The 22296-nt window shown below is 35.7% G+C and overlaps 5 protein-coding genes across 6 annotated transcripts; 2 read left to right on the plus strand and 3 right to left on the minus strand.

Annotated features, from left to right (window-relative positions):
* Positions 1–667: 667 nt before the first annotated feature.
* Positions 668–3830, plus strand: LOC108222990 (pentatricopeptide repeat-containing protein At2g27800, mitochondrial). 2 transcript variants are annotated; one of them, XM_017397014.2, is made up of 4 exons: positions 668–2116; positions 2793–2872; positions 3391–3461; positions 3586–3830. In XM_017397014.2, the coding sequence occupies exon 1, from the start codon at positions 833–835 to the stop codon at positions 2096–2098; it is 1266 nt and encodes a 421-aa protein (XP_017252503.1). In that variant the 5' UTR covers positions 668–832; the 3' UTR covers positions 2099–2116; positions 2793–2872; positions 3391–3461; positions 3586–3830. The 2 variants fall into 2 exon arrangements, with proteins under 2 accessions (XP_017252503.1, XP_017252502.1); XM_017397013.2 differs by lacking the exon at positions 3391–3461.
* Positions 3831–4356: 526 nt separating this feature from the next.
* Positions 4357–7133, plus strand: LOC108222989 (magnesium transporter MRS2-I-like). Its single transcript, XM_017397011.2, has 11 exons — positions 4357–4747; positions 4825–4854; positions 5154–5307; positions 5394–5515; positions 5805–5879; positions 5959–6171; positions 6251–6295; positions 6403–6447; positions 6571–6600; positions 6674–6793; positions 6870–7133. Exons 1-11 carry the CDS (start codon positions 4499–4501, stop codon positions 6954–6956), a joined length of 1170 nt encoding a protein of 389 aa, XP_017252500.2. The 5' UTR covers positions 4357–4498; the 3' UTR covers positions 6957–7133.
* A 288-nt stretch (positions 7134–7421) lies between these two features.
* On the minus strand, positions 7422–10627 carry LOC108222987 (vicilin-like seed storage protein At2g28490). Its single transcript, XM_017397010.2, is given in 7 exon segments — positions 7422–7926; positions 7929–7962; positions 7964–8119; positions 8226–8639; positions 8768–8848; positions 9527–9708; positions 10031–10627. Coding segments are annotated over 7 exon segments (1446 nt in total). The 5' UTR covers positions 10317–10627; the 3' UTR covers positions 7422–7633.
* A 756-nt stretch (positions 10628–11383) lies between these two features.
* Positions 11384–15833, minus strand: LOC108222986 (putative pentatricopeptide repeat-containing protein At1g77010, mitochondrial). The gene is made up of 2 exons (XM_064093129.1): positions 13044–15833; positions 11384–12567 (listed from the first exon to the last, which is right to left on the minus strand). Exon 1 carries the CDS (start codon positions 15553–15555, stop codon positions 13531–13533), a length of 2025 nt encoding a protein of 674 aa, XP_063949199.1. The 5' UTR covers positions 15556–15833; the 3' UTR covers positions 11384–12567; positions 13044–13530.
* Positions 15834–15956: 123 nt separating this feature from the next.
* Positions 15957–20831, minus strand: LOC108220591 (uncharacterized). The gene is made up of 6 exons (XM_017394394.2): positions 20319–20831; positions 18544–18735; positions 18193–18432; positions 17425–17642; positions 16958–17212; positions 15957–16456 (listed from the first exon to the last, which is right to left on the minus strand). The coding sequence occupies exons 1-6, from the start codon at positions 20608–20610 to the stop codon at positions 16181–16183; spliced, it is 1473 nt and encodes a 490-aa protein (XP_017249883.2). The 5' UTR covers positions 20611–20831; the 3' UTR covers positions 15957–16180.
* Positions 20832–22296: the final 1465 nt, after the last annotated feature.

Consider the following 22296-nt stretch of genomic DNA (forward strand, 5'->3'; position numbering starts at 1 on the left):
ATATTTTCTCATGAATCACTGATTTAACGTTGGACGTAAAATAAAACATAAGATGCACAAAATGTCTGCATTCGAGAATTTATCTCCATCGGGCTTGGAAAAATTCGGAGAAGTTCGGTCCAGTCTAGGTCTGTCAGGGCACACTGCTGGTCTAGAGTCTTTCAGGAACACATATTTTTGTATAAAATTGGGTTTGATATGATAAAAAGCGGCTAGAACTTCATGAAAATTTTTATTGTTCGATTTATTTTACGGGTCTAAAGAGTTTAACTATTTTGCATTTTACGAAATCCCAGATCAGGCAGAGTCAACACTGATTTTCAACTATAAAAACTCGATTTTTAAAGCCCGCTTAAAAAGCGTCTTGATGACAATTTTATGCATATGTAATGTAATTTAAGTGGTTTTCTGATCCCCTAGTGGATGGTATCACGTGAGATTTTTCCTTTCCTTTATATTTGAAAAAATTTCTCTGGACATATAATTTTAAATAATATGATGTTTGTTTTTGTTAAATTCTCACCAACATTTTCTGAATTTGACCCTTAAAAATTTGAAGCCATCTACCCGGCAAAGGAAGATGGGCCCTGATACAAAACGTGAAATATATATTTAGGTCCAGCAACGCTCCTGCCCAACTATACGGCTTACGCGGCCCATACAAAAAATGAAAACAATCACAAACCAAACACAGAGTCTGAATAATCAAACCAAACAGGGTCTTAGTTTTAGCTGGCTTTCTCACCCCCTCATCACCATTTCCCAAAGGTTCGTTCTTTTGCATCCTATTTTAATCGCTATTTTCAATCCCTTGTTCTAATTACACATCAAAATGATATTAAATCGTAGATATCTACTGCAACAACTAAAAAAAATCTCACCTTTTCAACTCCATTGTTTAGTACCAGTTCTTGATTACTCTACTAGTACTTGTTATCTTGATTTTGTATGCAATCCAATGAGTTGTACACACAATTTTACTCTGACCCAGATGGCTAGAAATGCTAAAAAACCTGTTAGTGTTTGTGGGTACTCGTTTTATTCATCATACAGTAGACCCCCTACGAGGGCCTTAAGGAAAAGAATCAGTAAGAGGAACAGAGCTGCTTCGAAACCGGTTCTTGATGAATCCCGGTTTCAGAATGCGGTTTCACAGCTGCTACCAAGATTTAGCCCTGAAGAACTTTGCAATGTCATTACTATGCAGGATGATCCTTTAGTGTGCTTAGAGCTTTTTAATTATGCGGCGCAGCAGCCTAGGTTTAGGCATAATGTGTCGTCGTTTCATATTACGATAAAGAAACTTGGTGCTGCGAGAATGTATGAAGAAATGGATGTTATTGTTAATCAAGTGCTTGCTATTCGGTCAATTGGTTCAGAGGCGCTTTATAATACAATGATATATTATTTTACGGAAGCGAGGAAGTTGAATAGAGCTGTTAATATATTTATGCATATGAGAAGTAATATGAAGTTGAGCTGTAGGCCATCGATAAGAACTTACAATCTTCTCTTTGCGGCACTTGTTGGTAGGGAAGGGAATTCTTATGTGAACCATTTGTATATGCAGTCTATTAGAGGTCTTTTTAAGCTCATGGTAAATGACGGGGTTGAACCAGATATTTTCTCATTAAACACTATGATAAAGGGGTACGCGCTGTCGCTTCACCTTAACGAAGCCCTGAGGATATTTCATCAGATGGAAGTGGTTTATAACTGTCCACCTAATTCGTTTTCCTATGATTATTTAATTCATGGATTGTGTGCTCAAGGCCGGACAAACAATGCTAGGGAGCTGTGTGACCAAATGAAAGAGAAAGGCTTTGTGCCTAGTAATAAATCATACAACTCTCTTGTAAATGCCCTGGCCCTTGGTGGAGAAATTGATGAAGCTGTAAAATATCTGTGGGAGATGATTGCAGAAAGAAGGTTGGCTGATTTTATAACCTATAGGACACTCCTTGGTGAGATCCGCAGGCACCAAAGATCAGAAGACGGTATGAATTTGCTTAAAGATTTGCAAGCGAAGGGCATAGTGGATGGGCACACTTACATAAAGCTTCAGAATGAACTGAAAGACAACTTTAGGAGATTATAGTGATAGAAACAACTTGAGGTACTAGTAGCTTCAGATGAATATCACTAGTGATGTTTCCTAGAACTTATACATTGTTTCAGCCTTCAGGAGTCTGTTATTAATACTTGAGAGATAGTTAAGATTGAATTTTTCTTCCTTCAGTATTCAGATAATAAATGTTTGCACTGAATGTAGCAATGGTTTATTCTGTGTCCAGCTGTTTACAGGCAAACAAAAAACCCTGAAATTACATTGGTAATTTCTACAGAGTCAACTTCATATGCATAAATGCTCAGTCAAAGCTCTCCTGATATTTTCCTTTAGCATTTATCCACTTGGGAGTTATCTGCTTTGTAATACTGTTCTCTACTTGTTAAATATATAAACTTTAGTAAATTGTATGAAATAAAGTCATAGAAAAAATGGTATAATTGCGTTCATTGTGTATTGGAGTGATGTTCATCTCTTAGAGCATTCCTTCAAGTTTGAGCAAAAACCTATCTTAAATGCATTATTTTGGCAGAGGATACTAGTCGGGACCAATAAAAAGTTTATATATAATATTCAGAATATTCTATATTTTGCATCTTAAAATTCAGAACGATGAATAAAATTGACGAAATCAAGATGTTTTTATGGATATTGATCACACATGTGTTTCTGATCACCAAAATCCATCAGCAATCTGTATGTAGTCCTGTTCTGTCTTGTGCAGGTCATGTCAGCAAAATAGGATAGCTCTTTTGAGTTGGCTAGAAAGCTGCAGGTAGAAGTGCAAATGAAAGGGTGCAAGAGGTAATCTGAACTCATCCTTGGAGATAATTTTTAGTATGTACATGTAAGGTTGTGACTGAACACTTGATTGCAATATGATGCCAATTTTAAATAACTTTGCTAGCATTTATTCCCTTCTCCAGGGAACAAAGTAATTTTCCTGTCCTTTTTTCTCTGGGATGCGAGGGGTGTTTGTTTGAGGTTAAATGAAATGTAAAACTAGGGACATGTTTTTTTATGGGAAAGTTTTGGGCATATGGCCACACTGAGTATTTCATGTTTTCTAGGCACGTGGAGGTCTTGTACCAATTTTATATCTACTAAGACTTACTATTTTGAGCAGAAGTTCCTTAGGAGATCACTAACTTAAGTTACCTTTGGCTCTTCCCAACCTCTTCCTGTTATCGAGGGATGATGTTCCCTTTGCTTAATGAATCTAAATGTGTGATTATATTTTATGTAATATAGGAGTGTATTAATGGTTTCTGACTTCTTTCCACAGTGTATATAACTATTGTGTTTGATTCTGTTCTGTCTAGATTTTATCCAGAGCTTCTCAATATGCTGGACTAGGTGCCTTGTGAACATGTAATTTATGCAGAATTTATGGGTGATATGTGCTTTATCTTTTTCTTACTGAACATTATGTTCATGTGGCCAGCCTTGTTTACCATAATAATTGCGAGTTTAGGCTTTTGAGCCATTGTGTAACATCCTTGTTTATCCTTATACAGAGACTCGGAATCTTAATCCAGGCTATACAGGGGTCAGGGAGTGAGAGAATATATATCTATTTGAAGATCAAAAACAGCACCGGAACCATCTCTTTAGTACCATAGAAATCATGTGCACTCTTAAAACTATAAGAGCAATGCTAGGGACGAGAAATGGTTCCTGAATTTATTCATGAATGTAAATGCAAGTGACCTGATTTCATCATATTATTCATATATGTGGCCAATTTTAGTTTATTTTATTTTAGTTGAGAAATGTAATTAATCAACTTGGGACACATATTTAGGGCCTTTTTGAACAACTTCTGGGCTTGCGGCAGTGAAATGTATATATTTTTAGAAGCGATACACAAATTACACGGCACATCCTGGAAGATTCATTTATAGTTGAATGCTTCAATACTGGGTTCAATGCAGTACTCAACTGCAATACTATATTTGAGAAATGGTTAGCAAATTCAACGTAATCAAGTGGTTTATACAAAGGCTTGACAAAACAGAAGTGGTTTACACAAACACACACCCCAACTAGTGGTTTACAAATAATAATCCAATATTTATAGCTATATATAAAAATGTATGAGGTATAAAAAAAAATGAAAATTTCATATATTTTTCCGATCTTTTCATTTTGAATATTTTTTTATATCTGAAAATCCGTGCAACATACGAATTATGAATGCGAAAACACATGACACATATGTACAACACTTGACAGTTGACACTATGTCAGAGACCACTCATCAGCAGTCCCACTCCCATGCATAAACCTCAGCTATTTATCATTTGTTATTATCCTTCTCTATTATTACCACATATCTGCTCTCTCCTTGTGTATTTTCCCAGCCCCCTTATTCTTTCTTCTTTATATCTGCATAAATTTCAGTTCTTGCAAGTTCAAGAGGCCCAAAGAATGAGCAAAAGACAGGAGGGGTTTATTGTGGAAGTGGATACTCAAGAATCTCTGAAAAAGAAAACAACAATTTCAAGAAGCTGGATTTTGATAGATACTAATGGAGAAAGCAAGATTTTGGAGATGGATAAGTATGATATCATGCAAAGAGTCCCCATTTATGCTAGAGATCTTCGAATCCTCGAACCTTTGTTGTCTTATCCTTCTGCCATCTTAGGCAGAGATAAAGCTATTGTTCTCAATTTGGAGGTCCTCAACATTTTTTCTTCAATACTGTTGCACATAGTGAATCTTACTTTTAATTAATTTAAACTTCTTTTTTGCAGCATATTAAAGCAATCATCACAACTGAAGAGGTATCCCTCTTTCTCTTATGTTCATCATATGTAATTTCATCTTCTTTTTGTGTCCGTTTAGTCTGTATTAAGTCCTCGAGAGTTGGTTACTTAAGATGGTAGCAGAGCTCCTTGATGCTATGGTCTCAGCTTCGGAGTCAAGATACATATAATTAAGTTATTAAGTCTTCAAAAGTTGTTAGCCACTAATTTTGCATAGAGTTTCTGGTACTATTTGGATGATTGGAGTAATGATTACTACATGTGTTGGTTGCACAGTACTGTTAATTTTATCATGTGTTTCTACTGTTCTTGGTTAGGTAATGCTTCAAGATCCACTTGATGATAATGTTGTTCCCATTGTAGAAGAATTTCAAAGAAGATTGCCTTCAGTAAATCTCAATTCTCAAACCCAAGGAGAAGATGAAGAGAATTTGGGGCCTCAAAATGATTTAGAAACTAGTGAAGATAATGGTATAATTTCAGTTGAATTTTGTTCGAACACTCTTTTTGCAGTTGATGCTAATATGTGACAGGAGATCACTTTTTCCTGAATGTAGAATTTCCATTTGAGTTCCGAGCTCTAGAAGTCGCCCTTGAAGCTATCTGCAGTTTTCTTGATGCAAGAACAAGAGAATTGGAAGTTACTGCTTATCCGGCATTAGATGAACTGACGGCAAAGGTAACAACGCTATAATTATACAACTGTCTTGGCTTCTGTAGCTATTTCATGGCTGCAGAAGCTTATATTCCAATAACAATCAAAGTTGTAATTTATTGTTGAACCTAACATCTTGAGTTCATTTGTACTATGTGAACTGTACCTGTTTAATCTGTTTCTCCTAGCAGTTACTTTCATTAACTGAATAAATGAGCAATATAAATTTTCATCGGTGCTAAGTAGTTTTTTTTAAATCAGTTACTTCCACCTACTTGATGGATTATAAGAAGCATACGTACATAATGTGCAGATTAACAGCCGTAATCTGGATCGAGTACGTAAACTGAAAAGTGCAATGACACGGCTGACCAGCAGGGTTCAGAAGGTATATATGATGGTCTCTTCTTTGTTTCCAGAGAAAAATTTATTTTTAAAATTTGTCCCTGAAGCATGCTGGTTTCTAGGTAAGGGATGAACTTGAACAACTTTTGGATGATGATGATGACATGTCCGAACTTTACTTAACAAGGAAACTAGACGGTCTTTCTTCCCCGAGTAGTGACAATGGCGTCCATACTTGGTTGTCTGCCTCTCCAACTTTAGGCTCGAAGAGAAGCAGGGCAAGTGCAACAACACATGGAGGAAGTGACGTTGAAGAACTCGAAATGTTGCTTGAGGTTGTGGATTTTTCAGTGGTAATTTGTGTTGTGGACTACACGAAGTATGCAGAAGTGCTTAATGATAGTTGTTTTGCAGGCTTACTTCACACAAGTGGAAGGCACATTAAACAAACTGACTACGGTAATAAGAACCAACTCAATCCTAACAAAGCTGTTGTAATAATATACTCCAGTTGTATTATTAGTAATATATATCTGACTAATTGAACTGATAATTTGTCTTTCCAGCTGCGAGAATACATCGATGACACAGAAGATTACATTAACATTCAGGTAGCCACTCTGCAGACAACACTCACATTCTGATTGTAAATTTGTACTAGTAATGGACACATTCTCTGTGAAATTGGTTATATGGCATTTGCTTGATGAACTTGATTTCCGCCTTTGTTGCAGCTGGACCATCATCGTAACCAACTGATTCAGGTAGCCTAGCTGCATACGACGCAATATGTTGATTCTCCCTATGCTTGTTTGTTTGATCCCTGTATTTCCTCAGTTGGAGCTGTTCCTGAGTTCGGGGACTGTTTGTTTATCTATATACTCACTGGTGGCTGCGATGTTTGGCATGAACATTCCGTATCCTTGGAATGAAGGCCACGGATACATATTTAAATGGGTAAGTACAGCATGCATCTCGGAGATATTCCAAGTTGTAGTCTGTCTAGTTGATCATCTGTTGGTTTACATTTCAGGTGGTTATATTAACGGGCATGGTGTCAGCCTCCGTGTTCACGTCAATAATGATCTATGCTCGGCACAAAGGTCTCATTGGATCTTGATTATAATGTAACCGCTGCTCAAGTTAAGAATTTATTGGAAATAATCAATTCATCGTCACCAGTAGGATCTATGCAATAAACAAATCTCATGCTTCAAATCTTATCTTCAAACTCATCAAAAAGAGTTCAAATTTTGTCTTTACATTTTCTTCAAGGAAAATCTTTTATTTTGTTGCATCTCAGAGTAGGATTTGAGTGTTGAGAATTCAAATCCTTCTAAAAATTCGAATGAAAGAGGGTTGTCGGAAGTGGGTATGTCGAAGATTCGGATTCTGAGGGTTTGTTGAAGTAGGATTCCAATGTTAAAAATTCATTCAATCCGAATCCTTTTAAAATCCTGAATCATGAGTATACTCAAATCTTTCTAAAAGTTCGAATCAAAGAGAGTTCGAAATCATAATGAAAGGGGTGTGCTGAGAAGAAGAAAATGTGTGTTGTCAATTTTCAAAAGAAAAACAAATTGGCTAGCTGATCAAGTAAAGTCTCTCATTTTTATTAGTTCAAATATTCATCCTTCACACAACACCTTGCCAGTTTGTTCTACAGACAACACCTAGGTAAGTTGCAACTCTGAAGCCAACTTATTTAAGGAAACAAGAAACTAAGTACAAATCACATAAAACATAAGATTAACCACATAAACATGACAGAACGGAATCTGAAACACTTTTACACCTCTACTCAAAACCCATCATCATATCATTACTCAACTTCTTGGCTAACTTTGGTATCATCTTTTCTCTTTTTCCTTTCTTCAGAATCACTCTGTTTACATCATCAGGCGGTGCCACAGATGCCGTGGACAGGATTGTGGATTCATTCTGTGCATAGATGAACTTTTCAAACTTCTTTTCAGTCGAGCCAAAAGAAACTACCAGTTCACGTCCAAACATGGTCTGAAACAGGGAGCCTCGTCCCACTAGGAACTGGGGATGGTTCCTCTGGGATGATGTCGTAAACCCGAAAAACTCCAAGGGGCCTGTTCTTGATGAAATTTGACAGAATGGGAAGTACCTCGGTATCCAGAACACATCTCCTTCATTCACTTTGGTATTCATAGCTAAAGTACCATTTGGAAATACAATCTGGATAGAGCCGCTTCCTCTCAACACAATGCCGTACTCTGACGCTGTTGGATTTATATGTGGCGCCATCATTGATCCCTGGAAGACAAGATTAAACAGAGAACAATGTCAAAATAATGGAATTGATGTCCTGGCTCATAATGTTTATGCATGACATTATCATATGGATAAAGCTTGAACGTACCGCGGTGAGATTGACTAGATAGACACCAATGCCAGAGTGATTAAGAGGCTTATACTGGCTGTCATCAACAGCCAAGCTCCATCCATAACTGTTCTGGAAGTCTGGATTTCTGTCGTAAAGATTGTAAACATCATCTCCTGAATCCCTTACCTTGTCTTTGTTTTCCTTGTTTTCATTTATAAACAAGGATTTGACGAGCTTTCCAAGTGACCAACTTGGTCTTTCTTCTTTACTCTCTGTTACGTCAACGTCTCCCTCAAATAGCACAAATTTCTTGAGGTGTGCTTTCTTCTGATGATGTTCTAGATTGATGAAATGTGTCCACAAATTAGGAGATTTTGACTCTGGTGATATGTATACAATTGCGCCCGAAGGTTCTGGGCTCAGAAACTCCTCCAACTCTGACACTGATACCTATATTCAGCACAGAACATATCTCATATATGCCGGAAGAGAATCAATGGCAGTCCATACAAAGTGAGGTGCCAAAATGCTAATTAAAGTATTCTCAATTGGCAAAAAAAGAGAGAATATTTTCTTACATTAAATGCAGTTGACAGTGTCTCCTTATCAAATCCAGCTAGTATGGAAGATGGATTCCTTCCTCCTCCAATAAAGAAAGACTGCACGAAATCAAATGATGCACAAAAAGTCATTGTAAAAAATAAATAAGAATGTTGATTCATAGAAGTTGGGAGCTCTTAGATAGTGTGATCCAACATTGGAGTTCTCTGACAACCTAGTAGCGTGATGTTGATTCACATGAGTTCTCTGATGAGTGATTCAAAAAGGACTTCTCAAGTAATCTGCTAGTGAATGCGTAATGGTGATGCACATCAGAGTTCTTTCATAATTTGATTTACATGGGACTTCTCTGGTGACTTAATAGGACCGACACATTTGTACTAGTTTATTATTGCCATTTACACAGGACTTGTCTAGTGACCTAGTAGAGAAATTGTGATTTATTCAGGCCTGTAATGTGTCTAGGCAATATGAATATTACGGAAATCATCCAAATCTGAACTAATTAGTTGATAAGCATCCAAATCTGAACTAATTAGTTGATAAGCAAGCTATCAATCAAGATGTTGTCTTATCTGATGCAAAAATACACAGTTGAATGCATATTTCAGCAAGCAAGATGTGTGTATAGATAATCATAATTCTGTGCTGAGAATATCACCAATTTGAGTAGCAAACTTTCTCACAAAAAAACAACCAATGCAAAATGCTATCAATCCATCAAAGCCAACACCAAAGCAAAGCATTATATGTTCAAGTAACTAATGTTACGGTACCTGGAAGGCATGCCAGGTGAGGCTCTCAGATGTGTCAATGCTGCAGATGATTTGAAGTCTCTGTCCTTCCCCTGTATTCTCAATGTAAAATACGGAGCCAGCATCAATCGTGTATATATCTCCGGTCTTCAAGTCCTGCTCCACAAGCTTATCATTGCGAATCGATCCGACCTTTGCTTCCCCTATAACAAAATTTCCATTCATCAAAGACTCCTCTCCAAGTCCATCACACAAAATTGTTCTAAAGCAAAACCAGGTTCTTTACAAAAAGACTCTTTACTTCTGAAAAGTAAGACTCTGTCTGAACCAGACCAACCCTGTCTAGTTTTAACAAAATGGTGCATTACACAGTACCTCCTTGTAATAATAAAAATTTATGATCCCACTTCTATACACTCTTTCTAAAATTAACCTCTATTTAAATAAAATAAAATAGTCGTAAAGTAATATTTTTTTCCGATCCCAACAATATCAATGTACAAGTCCTGGGAAAGAAAATTATACCTCTACGGATGAAGAGGATCAAGTTGGAATCAAGATACTGAGGGATGAAAAGACTCTTGGGCTCCATGTAAATAAAGCCAATATGCATGGGCTTGTCCACAAACTTCCCTGTGATGCCCTTGACTACTTTCATTCCTCCTGCTTCTGATTTCACCACCTCCACTGAATCATGCAATATAAACAGTTTTCTCCCACTCCCCTCACTTCCACTTTCTTCTTCTTCTTCATACCCTTTAACTGAAATCACAAGTACCAGAACCAACAAAAAAGTTAAACCCTTCCCCATAATTCTTCTTTCTCTCTTTCAATGTGTGTGTTTTGCGGATTGTGGATAAGAAGAGAAGTGATGATGAATATGAAGTGTGATAGGATTGTTTAAGTAGAGGAAGCAGAGAGGAGCTAAGAGGGACAGGTGTTGAGCATGCATGCATACATTGTTTGGTGTCATGCTATGGTGAAGCCACAACATCAAGTCATTATGTTTGTTTTTAAGTGAGATGTGGCCTCCATGCTCTCACCACCCAACACCTCTGCTCTTTTCTTTGCATTTTACTGCTTGAAATTTGATTTCATATCTAAAATTAATATTTTAAACTTTTTATAAAATAAAATACAAAAGTTATATTTTTATTAAAATAATTTAAAAAATAATAATTTCAGACTATTGGTTGAGACCATTATTTCTCTTCTTGCATATGTTTTGTAATCTCACTCTTTGGAAGTTTCTTATGACAATATATAGAGTATCTACTAAACATTTTATGTGTTTGTTGTGATTTAATAATACTCCAGTTCAAGCAAATTTTGTGAAAGTCGTCACTAAGTTAGAATTTTTCAATACTGAAATTGAACAACTCCTCTAAAATTTACTTTTTATAGATAGGAAAAGGATAAGACTCTGTGGCATGAGAAAAACATATTTTTTTTGCTAGTAATAAATTATAGATAAGAATAAAAATAAATAAATATATTAATGGTCAGACAAGCACCGTCTGCTGTTGTACAAATGAACACTTTCCTGCTATTAATTAATGTGACTATGTGATGTATTGTTTTATTTTTACTTAATATCGAAAAAGTACTAATATTTTCTTACTCAGATTAATTGCAGAAATTGGAATAAGAATTACTATTATTAAAGATAATTGAAAAAGTGTACAGTAGTAAAATACTAAAATCCATCAATTTATTCTACATAATTTCAAGCGTAGAATACCTATTAATTTTGAACATTGTGGTCAATGGTCAAATAAAACTGTAGTCATGCGGTTTGTTTCTCAAGATTCCATTTTCATTACAAAGGAGAAATGCATGTTGTGCGTGTGTCCTCAATTAGAGAAAAAAGAAAGAAAGAAAGAAAGAAATGCATGTTATGTCTCTGTCTGAGGGCTATAAATACAGGGCAAAACATTGAATCAAACAGCAACCACAGTGTAATCTCACAAGTGAGGATTGGTGGAAACTAAACATATTAGCACTGATTTTATCACATGCTTAGTTCTCTCCAATATTTGTGACTTTCACTTGGTGTGGTACATAAAACCTTAAAACCTTAATGTAGAAAAAGTGCAATGTCGAATGTGAGGATTGGAGAAAATTAAACAAAAAAGCAATTGATTTCCTTTATTGATCTGTTTAATTTTCTCCAATATCTTATATCCGCCCTTTGCACATTTGCTCAAATCTGTCCATGTTCAGGGCATGGTCGAACATGAAAATCAGGTGAACCTGAAGAGAAAATGCAGCCTCTCTATACGACATTTTCTCATCCTATGAAGAATGAGAAAGAGAATATGCAACTGTGAATGTTGAATGTGAGAATAGGATGAAACTAAACAGAGAGGTCTTGGATTTTTATTTCAAGCATTCTGTTTAGTTTTCTCCTATATCTCATCTTCAACCTATACTCTTCTAGAGTTTTATTACTTATAAAATAGAAATTAGGATGTCCTTTCCCTCTATTTCTCATCTGACTCTCCAAGATAAAGAATACATGCATTGAAATTGCATAGATGGCTAAGATAACAAATCACAGAAAGCAATCCCTCATGCTTACTTGCATTTAGCAGCATGTCCATAAGAATTTGCATTAAGCATTTGCACCAATGCTTGCATTTAGCAGCAACGTGGTTTATGTGCAGCACCAAATGCATGTCCTCCTGTTTTTAGTTTACTCAATTATATCTTAGGAGGTAACTGTTTCAGCTTACGCCCAACAAATTCATATAGAACAGCCTATGTTCCATTTTCCTGACATTTAGTGTCAAACTCAATCACTCAGATCCCCATCCAGTAAATTGCAAGGTTTAATACTAAGAGTTCAAAGATATAGATCAGAGTGTTACCATGCTTGATAAGTTAGTGAATATAAGGAGCAGGGTATGGTAGGCGTGCCCGAAGTAACTGCCATGAAAGGAGATAGGTTAAAAGTAGCATCACTCAATGGTCCTTAGTTGGTTCCAAATATGCATATAATTTGTCATCTAGTATTGTGAATGCATATCTGGTTCTAGGATAGTTCTTCTCAGCAGCAATATCTGCAGAATCCATTATGTACATGAGTGAAACTACTCTTTTCAACACATTATGATAAAGGATGACATAATTATGGAATATAGTAACTTACAGAGTTGTGGCCAAACTGAACCCCGTTTAGCACCTTGGTGGCCGGAGTTTCAAATTTGCAATATCATGGCCATATATTGTTTTTATGTTCTAAAAAGGGCTAAGGGTCACTTTTCTGAGGAGAAAAACTACTCTTTGTCTCAAAAAAGTGGCCCTTAGCCACCAAAATGCTAAAACATGAAAGTTCAGCCACCACTTTGAAATATACTCTTATGGAATATTATAAATTATTAAGCTGGAACTTTAATATTTGTATTAGGTAAATATATAATATACAATTTAATAAGCTTGAGCACCCTCGATAAACACTTGCAAAAAGAATACAAAAACATTTATCTATTCCAAAAACAAATTAGCATGCATAAAGAAGTGAATTTTATAGACGAACCATAAACTTGGTGCAAACAGATCTTCCAGCATTGAGACCTCCAGCTACTTATTATCTTCCCAGCTTTGGGATGCCTGGCCACTTATAATCTTTCCACCATTTACCTTACACACACAGCCATAATCATATGTTCGATCCTGTTCTTAGTAACTCTGCTCATATATTATATATACACAATCCGAGTGGATTCCTGTCAATTGGTTTCAGATAGAATTCAACATCTTTAGCCAGAGAAGTATATTCATATTACATAGAGGCCTTTTCTTGTAATTCTGATTTCTTGTACCTTCTCTGAAAGTGCAAAAATGCCATATCTCACAGAATTCAACTATACCTAAAACACTCAGTTTAAACCAAGAGTGGAATAGGAACATTGGAAGACTGGTCATCCTCAATGGATTAGGATACACATGAGTGCAGAACAACTACAAATTAGATATGACTTCAAATTAATGAATAGCAGAATCAGCTTCAGATGAAAGAACTTTTAACCATCCATCCAACTACACCCAGCGTTCTTTCTTATTTTCATATCATTCATCAATTTTCTAACCTGTTCTGAACGCTCCCATTCCCCAGAAATGGCAAATATACCAGATAGTTGCACATATGCCCCTGAGTTTTCAGGATCAAGTTTTGTAAGTCGCTTCACTATGTTCTTCCCAAGAGTTTTATCTCCATGAGCAACACACCCTCTCAAAACTGATGCCCACATACTTTCATCGCATTTAAATGGCATTTGCTCAATAAGTCTCATAGCTTCCCCAAGGCAACCTGCCCTCGAAAAGAGATCTACCATGCAGGAGAAATGCTCAATCCCTGGCTCGATACCATAATCATGTTTCATTGCATAAAACCATTTCCGTCCATCTTCAACCAGTCCACAATGATCGCAGGCAGATAATACTGCAGTGAATGTAATCTCTGTGGGAACAAAAGCACCACATCTCATCTCGGTAAATAAAGCCAATGCCTCAAACCCATAGCCATTAGTTGCATATCCCATTAACATAGAATTCCATGAAGCTTCATCATATTTAATTATTTGGTCAAATACATTCCTACCAGTTTGAACAAATCCACACTTGCAATAGAAGTCAACAAGTGTAGTAGATACGATCTGATCAGATTCCAGTCCAATGATAGTAGCTTTTGCAAAAATCTGCTCACCAAGCTCAAGTGACGAAATGCTGGCACAAGCACTGATCACACTGGCAAGGCTATACTTATCTATTTTCAAGTTCATTTCATTCATCTTGCAGAAGAGATTCAATGCTTCTATTGCACACCCATTTTGACTCAATCCCACTAGCATCGAATTCCACGAAATTAGACTTTTACATGGCATATTGTCAAAGACTTGTCTTGCATCCTCAAGCCTACCACAACTAAAATATATTGTTATCATAGAATTTAACAAAACAGTGTCATATATCTCCAACTCACTATATAGTTTACAAGCATCATTAGGGCATCTACACTTAGCATACATGTCGACAAGTCCAGTTGCAACTAAAAGGTCATTGACAACTCCAAATTTATGAGCATGACCATGCACTTGTTTACTATACCCTAGATTACCCAAAGATCCACAGGCACTCAATAAACTAGCAAAAGTAGAGAAGTCTTCCTTGATTCTTAATTCTCTCATCTTACCATAAAAGTCTAATGCTTCCAAGACTTCATTGTTATTAACATATCCCGCAATCATAGAATTCCATAAGATCACACAATCATTATCACTTCTACTGCAAAAAATCCTTCTTGCATCATTCATTCTACCACAATTTGCATATCCCGAGATTAATGCTGACACAGAAAAGTCATCTACATCACTCATTTTACTCAAAACATGGCTTGCCTCATCAATATCACCACATTTCCCATACATATTTATAAGCGCACTTCCAAGCACAGAATCAAACTCCACATCATTAACAATTATACGCGCATGAATTTGCTTTCCCCACTCCAGAGCTAACAAATCAGTACAAGCACCAATAACCGTAGCCAAAACAAACGAATCATCGCCACACAATTCAACATCCCTAAAAACTCTAACAGCTTCTTCTGGACGCCCACCCCGAACATACCCATGTATCACTGAATTCAAAACAACCCCATTCTTATCAGGCATTTCATCAAACAATCTTCTCCCAATTTCCACTTCACCCAACTTGATCAAACCAGTAATAACAAGATTCCAAGAAAACTCATTCTTGTCCGGAATTGAATGAAACAAGCTCAAAGATGCATCCTTGTTGCATGTTTTCAGATACCCTTCAATCATAGTATTCCAAGTGAAGCAATTTCTGTGGGGCATTTCATCAAACAGTTTGTGTGCATCGTTTAAGTTGCTAAATTTCACATACATTTGCACAATGCGGTTGACTATAGTGAGAGCAGAGGGAATGACACCGCGTTTGAGAAAAAGAAGGTGGAGCTGCCTGCCTGCATTGATTGTTTTGATGTTTTGTAGTAAACGTGCGCAGTGGTGTATATCAAGGTTCATGACTACATGGTTGTGAAGTTTTTTTTTGTACTTCTAATGTCTTATCTACAATTTTTAAGTTATATTTAAAAAATAGATTTTATTTATTAATAATAAATGTTGCTTTTTTAAAAATAAAATATATATTTTTAAATATGTAGTGTATTAAAATATTTGCATCTCATATTATTAATTCTAAAAAATAACATAAATATATTTTTTTAAATATAAATGCTTATTTTAGAAATGGTTTTTCCTCCAAAGAACCTCGCAGAGCGATTGGTCCATGTATATAGTAAACTCACATGTTCCATTTCATACATGCTTTTAGAAGTATATTTATTGAGCAGTTGCCTTGTGCGTATAAGGTATTCATTGATGCTTAAGCTGATGATTTGCTTATTTTGCTTAGAGATCGATCATATGAATACAATCACAGAAATTTAGAGGTAAACATTTCTTTACAGGTAAAATGTTCGTTGTGTTACTTACAACTGATGTGTAGTCTTCCTGTTTTATGCCACAAGTTCCGGGTTTTCAAATTTTCAACCTATATACTCTGGGAACGAACCCGAAGACCAAAAATGCTAACCAGGATCGCGTTTCTGCTCCAGTGGAGCAAACCTGTTGTGTATTCATATTTTTACTACTCTAATGAAGCTATCTTATTTTCCGGTGAATCAATTGTCACCTCTTCGACATCATCACTATCCTTGAGCACTACTGATTTGTCATTCAAGTACATGACAACTGGCCCTTGAGGGTCTCCAAACACAGTATTGAATATCTGTCTGTGGCATTCATCGCAGAAGTAGAAGTATGTGAAATGGCCATGGTTAAGGAGCTTATGCACCATGGCTCCTGGTAGAATCCGCTCTGTAAAATCAACCATCGATGGTGGGACAACCATATCATCCATCCCCTAATCAACATCAAGCAATAAATATCAATTAAGAAGGATTTCAACTGACATGTAGATCAAGAATGACACAAGATCACAGCTGATGTGAAAGCTCATCTTTCTGAGAGTTTTACATCTTCTAGATATAGACTATAATTCTTACAAAATCTAACTTATGGAGCGTCCCTTCAACGCCTCTCTGCTAGGCAATAATTTACGTAAATACTGTTCCAGCACCCCTATTTATTCTAAAATGAGATCACAAAGCATGTCCCCTGATCAGAGAGATGATAAAAAAAACTTGTTCATAGATGAGAAAGCTGACTGATCAGTTGTCACACTACTCACGCAATCGTAAAACAAAAACTGCCACAACACGTTTGAAAGTAGAAATGCAATTTCATAAAGGTGCAGATTATAGATAAAAAGATAAAATAGTATTTGAACTAATCCTTGTGGTGTAAGTGCACAATTACTAATTAAATTTAGACAAAGGAACATTAAACAGAAGCCTTTACCAACCTGCCATATATGTATCGGACCAACAAAGCCAGTCAGTTCATCCTCAGCTTGACCGTATGTCGTCTTGAGCCAGTGGAGGATGCCTTTCCTTTTGGGTTTCTTTTTTAGTTTCAGGTCTACTAGGCTGAACCCCCAACTTGAAACTTGCAAGATTGCTTCCTCCATATATGGTCTTGCATTTCCTTGGCGAACTGATTCCTCCACATCCCTTTGCCAAAATTCTTGAAACATTTGCCCCTCTATAAAATCTCTATCCTAGACAAAAAAAAAAAAGGCTTTCCAATAAAAATCACCAAAAAACCAAAGCTTTTGGAACTCAATCCTTCAAGACAAGTACCTCTACATATAGCTCTGGTAGCAAAGTTAAAAGATAACAATTCAAAAAACACAAGCGTCATAGTGAATATAAAATACAAACTACAGAATGAGCAGTTGGTAGGGAAAGCAAGATAATGTTGTTGTCTAACCCTCTTTCCAAGCGACAATGATAGCCATTTATCTATTTGACCCAGGTTGCCAGATAAAAAGCTTCGACGATAAAAGTAGGGCAGAATTCTGGGAAATTTTCGAGCTAGGATGTACATTATTTTCCTTTTAACTGTCCACTTATTCCAGGTTCTGCGTCTCTCATCTTTGGTCATGCCTGGTTCATATGGATTAATCATTGGAGCAACCATGAATGCACCTGCGTATTTGGTTAAAGACAGATCAGGAATTGTTCAACATATTATGAGTATTACAATATCTCCTTTTAAAATATCACAACAGCAGGAATCATAAACATCAAAACAGTACCTGCTAATGAATTGTTCTACTTTTGATATAATCAGAATTCGTCAACAGCCAAAGGCAACATGATACAATTTAATCATATAAATACAGGGAAGTCACTGGGGATAATAAGAGTTTATATTCATGAGCTTAATGATACAACATAATAAGAGTTTAGAAATCATGTATTTACCAAAATAGACAACAAAAGTCACCGGTGTCTTTGTTATGTATGATCTTATGGAAATTCATTTAGCACAGAGATTCTCAGGTTATGAAATTAAAACATTTTTCCAACACTGCATATGCATTTTAAACAATAAAGTTAATCCAAGCTAGTTTTCTGAGAAACTTAGTTATTTGCAGCTTTGGCTGGTCTTGAAAAGCTCAGCTAATTATGTTGAATGTAAGAACATCATATGCTCACAATGGATAGTAAGTGAAAGCAAAAGATAGAAAATTACCTGCAAGCCGATCAGGTATATATTTAAGTGCAGCCCAAGCATGCATGCTTCCACTTGAGTATGCCACCACCCAAAACTTGTCAGTGACACCCACAGCATATGACAAGTGGAGCATATCATCAGCTGATGATTTGAGATTTCTATTGGGATGAGGATCACTTTCCCCGAACCCCGGAATGTCATATGTTATCAAGCGAACACCAAACTCTTGCATTAGTGAAACCTCAAGACCAGGTATTCCTATTTTTGCAAACATTTTAGAGGAATATCACCTATTAGTGCAAGGCATGTCAGCAATAAACTTTAAGAGAAAACCTTAATATACATGGTATCATAATAAGATATTAGCACCTGCAAGACGGGATGACAGAAAAGCATGTGGAGCAATCAGGGAAAATCTAGCCATTTCAGCCGGAACACCTTGCTCCAGATAAGCGATGCGTCTACCATCCGGTAAAAGTATACGAGTCGCATTCGGGGGATGTATACATAACTTTTTAATCAAAGGACTGGTTGCATCACTTTTAGAATTCATATATAATGCTGCCATGCGATTTTGATGGTATAAGATGATTGATAGTAAAAATACAAATCAAACTATAGAACTACTATTCAATTATATAAATAGAAAATAGTAAAAGAGTCAAATGATTAACCAATAGCGAGACTTCTAGTTTGACTTGCAGGATTTGAATCAGAAATGCCTTGTACTATAAACCAGATAAATAACAATAATCTAATCACTATGAAAAAAGTATAGGGTTCCAGGAGTGCAAAGAGAGAATTTCAAATGCAAAACTCCCAGAAACCACAAAATGTCTCAACTCCATCACCTTAATTGATTTCTTGATCTTAATAGTTTAATGGGCCTAAAAATTATATTACCGCATATACTTCTAATGCTCCTGTGTAAGATTCATATAAATTTAAGTTTTTACAGCTGATATAAGTAAAAAAAAGTGATCACCAGGGCTGCTTATCATGGCCTAAGTTGCTTGCATTTTTTTCCATGTTGACCTCGTGAATGAGCACCCCCTTAAATTATTCTAAGAAGCTTAAAGCACTCCATGGAACATGTGAATTTTAATCGGAAGTATTATGAAGTGGTAACCAATTCTTCGAGGAGGTGGTCAATATTAGTTGACTTTGTTTCCCATAACATTAGGATTATAATAACAATGAAGGGAAAACCTAAGACTAACTATTAAATGGTAATTTAAGCTGTTCTGACGATTGGGATAAAACAGTGAATCATCAATATCAAAGTTCCTGACAGAAGAAATCTGCTTATTAAACCTTGGACACTTCCCCATCCCAAAATGAGAGTTCAGAATTCAGCCTCAAAATGCAGTGGAACAAAATATTTCTCAACCTAAATTGCATATTGGTTACAGTGAGCAGGTTTTTGACGTCAATCAACTGTAATTTTAAAATTTTGGTTCTGATTATTATAAAGTGCAAACTGACATTATGTCCCCTCATTCAGAACCAAAGGAGTAGCATTCTCCAAGTACTCAAGTACTTATAAACTAAAGTTGAAAGCACCAATCCCTAGAATAAATCACTTATAAACTGTTCATCTATTACTATAATATTGAAATTGTACAACTCAACACTAAGTTGCAGCAATCTCAAACTCTTGAAATCGAATGTCAACTCAAAAATTCTTGATGAAGCTCAGAAACCATGTTCAGTAAAATAACAACTCTGTAACTATCACTGCCAACATAAAAATTTGGCACAAAGTGTAATCGACAAACATTCATACGTAAAACAACATATGAACAGATAATATAAATCGAACATTCAACTAATATCAATTTCACAAAACATTCACAAATTATAATCATAGAAATCAAACTAAACTAAAGCAATAAACTCCTAAAATACTTATCATATGCATAATCGAAGACACTAGCTATAAACAAAATCTGAAACTATTCTAAAAAATCAAAAGTTTCCGCAAATTATAGTATCTTACAAACAAATGCATATATGCACAAACGAGAAATCAACAAATGCATATATGCACAAACGAGAAATCAAACACGCAATACAGCAAAACCTCGTTAAATTAAAAATCTCGATAAAATAATAGAATCAACATATAGAAGTGAAAGAATTACCGGCAAAAGTGAAGAAGAAGACGAAGAAGATAACGGACCAGGAGTGCATCGGATGGCGATCTTCCGGCAAATACTCATTGAGAAACATCAATTTTGTACAAATTTTGTCAACAGGCGGCCCTAATTTTCGCACGATAAGCGAATTCTCCTTGATGACATTCTGTTTAATCACATCTCTAACTGCTTTGCCGAACTCAACGCTCATCTCCACCAGGCCTTTGGCGAACTCCACCGCGTGGAACTTCCAGTTGTCCTCATACTCCGGCGTTGACTCGTTGACCTGCGCTGACATGTCAGTAGCTGATATGTGTGTTGTAGTCGCGTGAAGTTGAAGAAGAAGATTGATTATGAAGAGATCATATTATTTATGTGTGTGTTCAAGTGGCGAGAGTGGTGAAAGAGGGATTAAATTGGGAGATATAGATACAGGGCTGTAGTGGGAGGATGATGTGTGAGAGACAAAAAGGTGGGCGGAGATGGAGAAGGGGTGACACGTGGAGGAGTGGTGGGGGGATTTAAATAGTGGGGTGGAAGTGACTAGTTGGTTGGTTCTGGATTTCAGAAGCGTAACGGTCCTTTCTACCCTGTCGTTTTCGCTTTAATTCGCTCGTACATTAGATTAATGCGCTTCCCGTTTCATGTTAATTATTTCTCCATCACAAATTACATATTTATTTAAATTTTAGACTTTATTGCATTTTGTAACCCCACACTTTGGCTAATTAGCAAATCAGACCCCACATTTTGAAACGTGACAGTTTGTAACCTTAAGTTTCATTTAGGTTTCGGTTTGTAACTCTGACCCACACAACCGTTAAAAACAGCCGTTAACTTTAACTTGTTTGAGAGGTAACAATATGTATATTAGTTTCTAACAGTTACTTTACTCCACGTGACCCCTCAAAGTTTATGTATCATATTTGAAAATTATTTCTAAACACACACAACAACGTAAAACAATTTTTAAAATACGTATTTAGATTTAGAATCTGAAAATTTATTTATTTTTACATAAACGATGTAACTTATTTTTAAATTTTAAAATAAATACATATTTTAAAAATTATTTGTAATTTAATATATATTGTTGTGTGTGTTTAGAAATAATTTTAAAATATAATACATAAATTTTGAGAGGTCACGAGGGGTAAAGTAGCTGTTAGAAACTAATATACACACTGTTAACTCTCAAACAGTTAAAGAACGGTTGTTTTAACGGATATGTGTGGGCCAGGGTTACAAGCCGAAAGCCAAATGAAACTTAGGATTACAAACTGTCATATTTCAAAGTGTGGGGTCTGATTTGCTAATCAGCCAGAGTGGGGGGTTACAAAGTGCAATAAGCTCTAAATTTTAAGAAGTCAAATTTATCAATTTTTAACTTAAGTATTAAAAAAAAAATATGTATTTGTTAGAAAATCTGAAGTTACATACTAAATTAAGGGGTGTATTTGATTGGAATTTTAATGGATTGTTTTTAGTTTATGGATTTTAAGAGATTGTATGTGATTTTGATTTTATACATAAGCATAATGCTTCAAAATCTCATGGATTGTGGTGGGATTTTAAAAGACTTAAAATACACTGAAAAATCCCACAAATTTAACCAGTTTATGAAATCCAAAAAAATCAATCAGCATATGAATACAATCAGATTTTAAACAATCCCAATTGAATATCATCGGATTTTAAAACATAATTTAAAATTCTAATTGAATACCATCAAATTTTAATGGATTTTAAACAATCCCAATCGAATATACTCGGATTTCATGAATGAAAAAAATGTTTTAAAATCCCAATCCAATACACCCCTGTAAATTAAACTTGATATAATTTTTGATTATATATGTTTTTTAGGTTTTTATTTATATAACATGTATAAATTCAATTAAGATATAGTGAATTGTTGCGAAGGAATAGATGAGGGGAGGGAGGGGGAAGGAGAGAGAGGGGGTGAGCGATGGTGAGAATGCAT

Source organism: Daucus carota, chromosome 5 (genome assembly GCF_001625215.2).
Source record: "Daucus carota subsp. sativus chromosome 5, DH1 v3.0, whole genome shotgun sequence".
NCBI lineage: Eukaryota > Viridiplantae > Streptophyta > Magnoliopsida > Apiales > Apiaceae > Daucus > Daucus carota.

What these genes read in the sequence shown, in the direction of transcription:
- LOC108222990 (XM_017397014.2), top strand. Translation starts at nt 833, where the DNA reads ATGATATTAAATCGTAGATATCTACTGCAACAACTAAAAAAAATCTCA.
- LOC108222989 (XM_017397011.2), top strand. Translation starts at nt 4,499, where the DNA reads ATGAGCAAAAGACAGGAGGGGTTTATTGTGGAAGTGGATACTCAAGAA. An exon ending in TGACCAGCAGGGTTCAGAAG is followed by an intron (nt 5,880 to 5,958) that starts GTATATATGATG and finishes GCTGGTTTCTAG; the next exon opens with GTAAGGGATGAACTTGAACA. An exon ending in AAGATTACATTAACATTCAG is followed by an intron (nt 6,448 to 6,570) that starts GTAGCCACTCTG and finishes CCTTTGTTGCAG; the next exon opens with CTGGACCATCATCGTAACCA.
- LOC108222986 (XM_064093129.1), bottom strand. Translation starts at nt 15,555, where the DNA reads ATGAACCTTGATATACACCACTGCGCACGTTTACTACAAAACATCAAA.
- LOC108220591 (XM_017394394.2), bottom strand. Translation starts at nt 20,610, where the DNA reads ATGTCAGCGCAGGTCAACGAGTCAACGCCGGAGTATGAGGACAACTGG. An exon ending in TCTGTCATCCCGTCTTGCAG is followed by an intron (nt 18,433 to 18,543) that starts GTGCTAATATCT and finishes TTGCAAAAATAG; the next exon opens with GAATACCTGGTCTTGAGGTT. An exon ending in TATACCTGATCGGCTTGCAG is followed by an intron (nt 17,643 to 18,192) that starts GTAATTTTCTAT and finishes CCAAATACGCAG; the next exon opens with GTGCATTCATGGTTGCTCCA.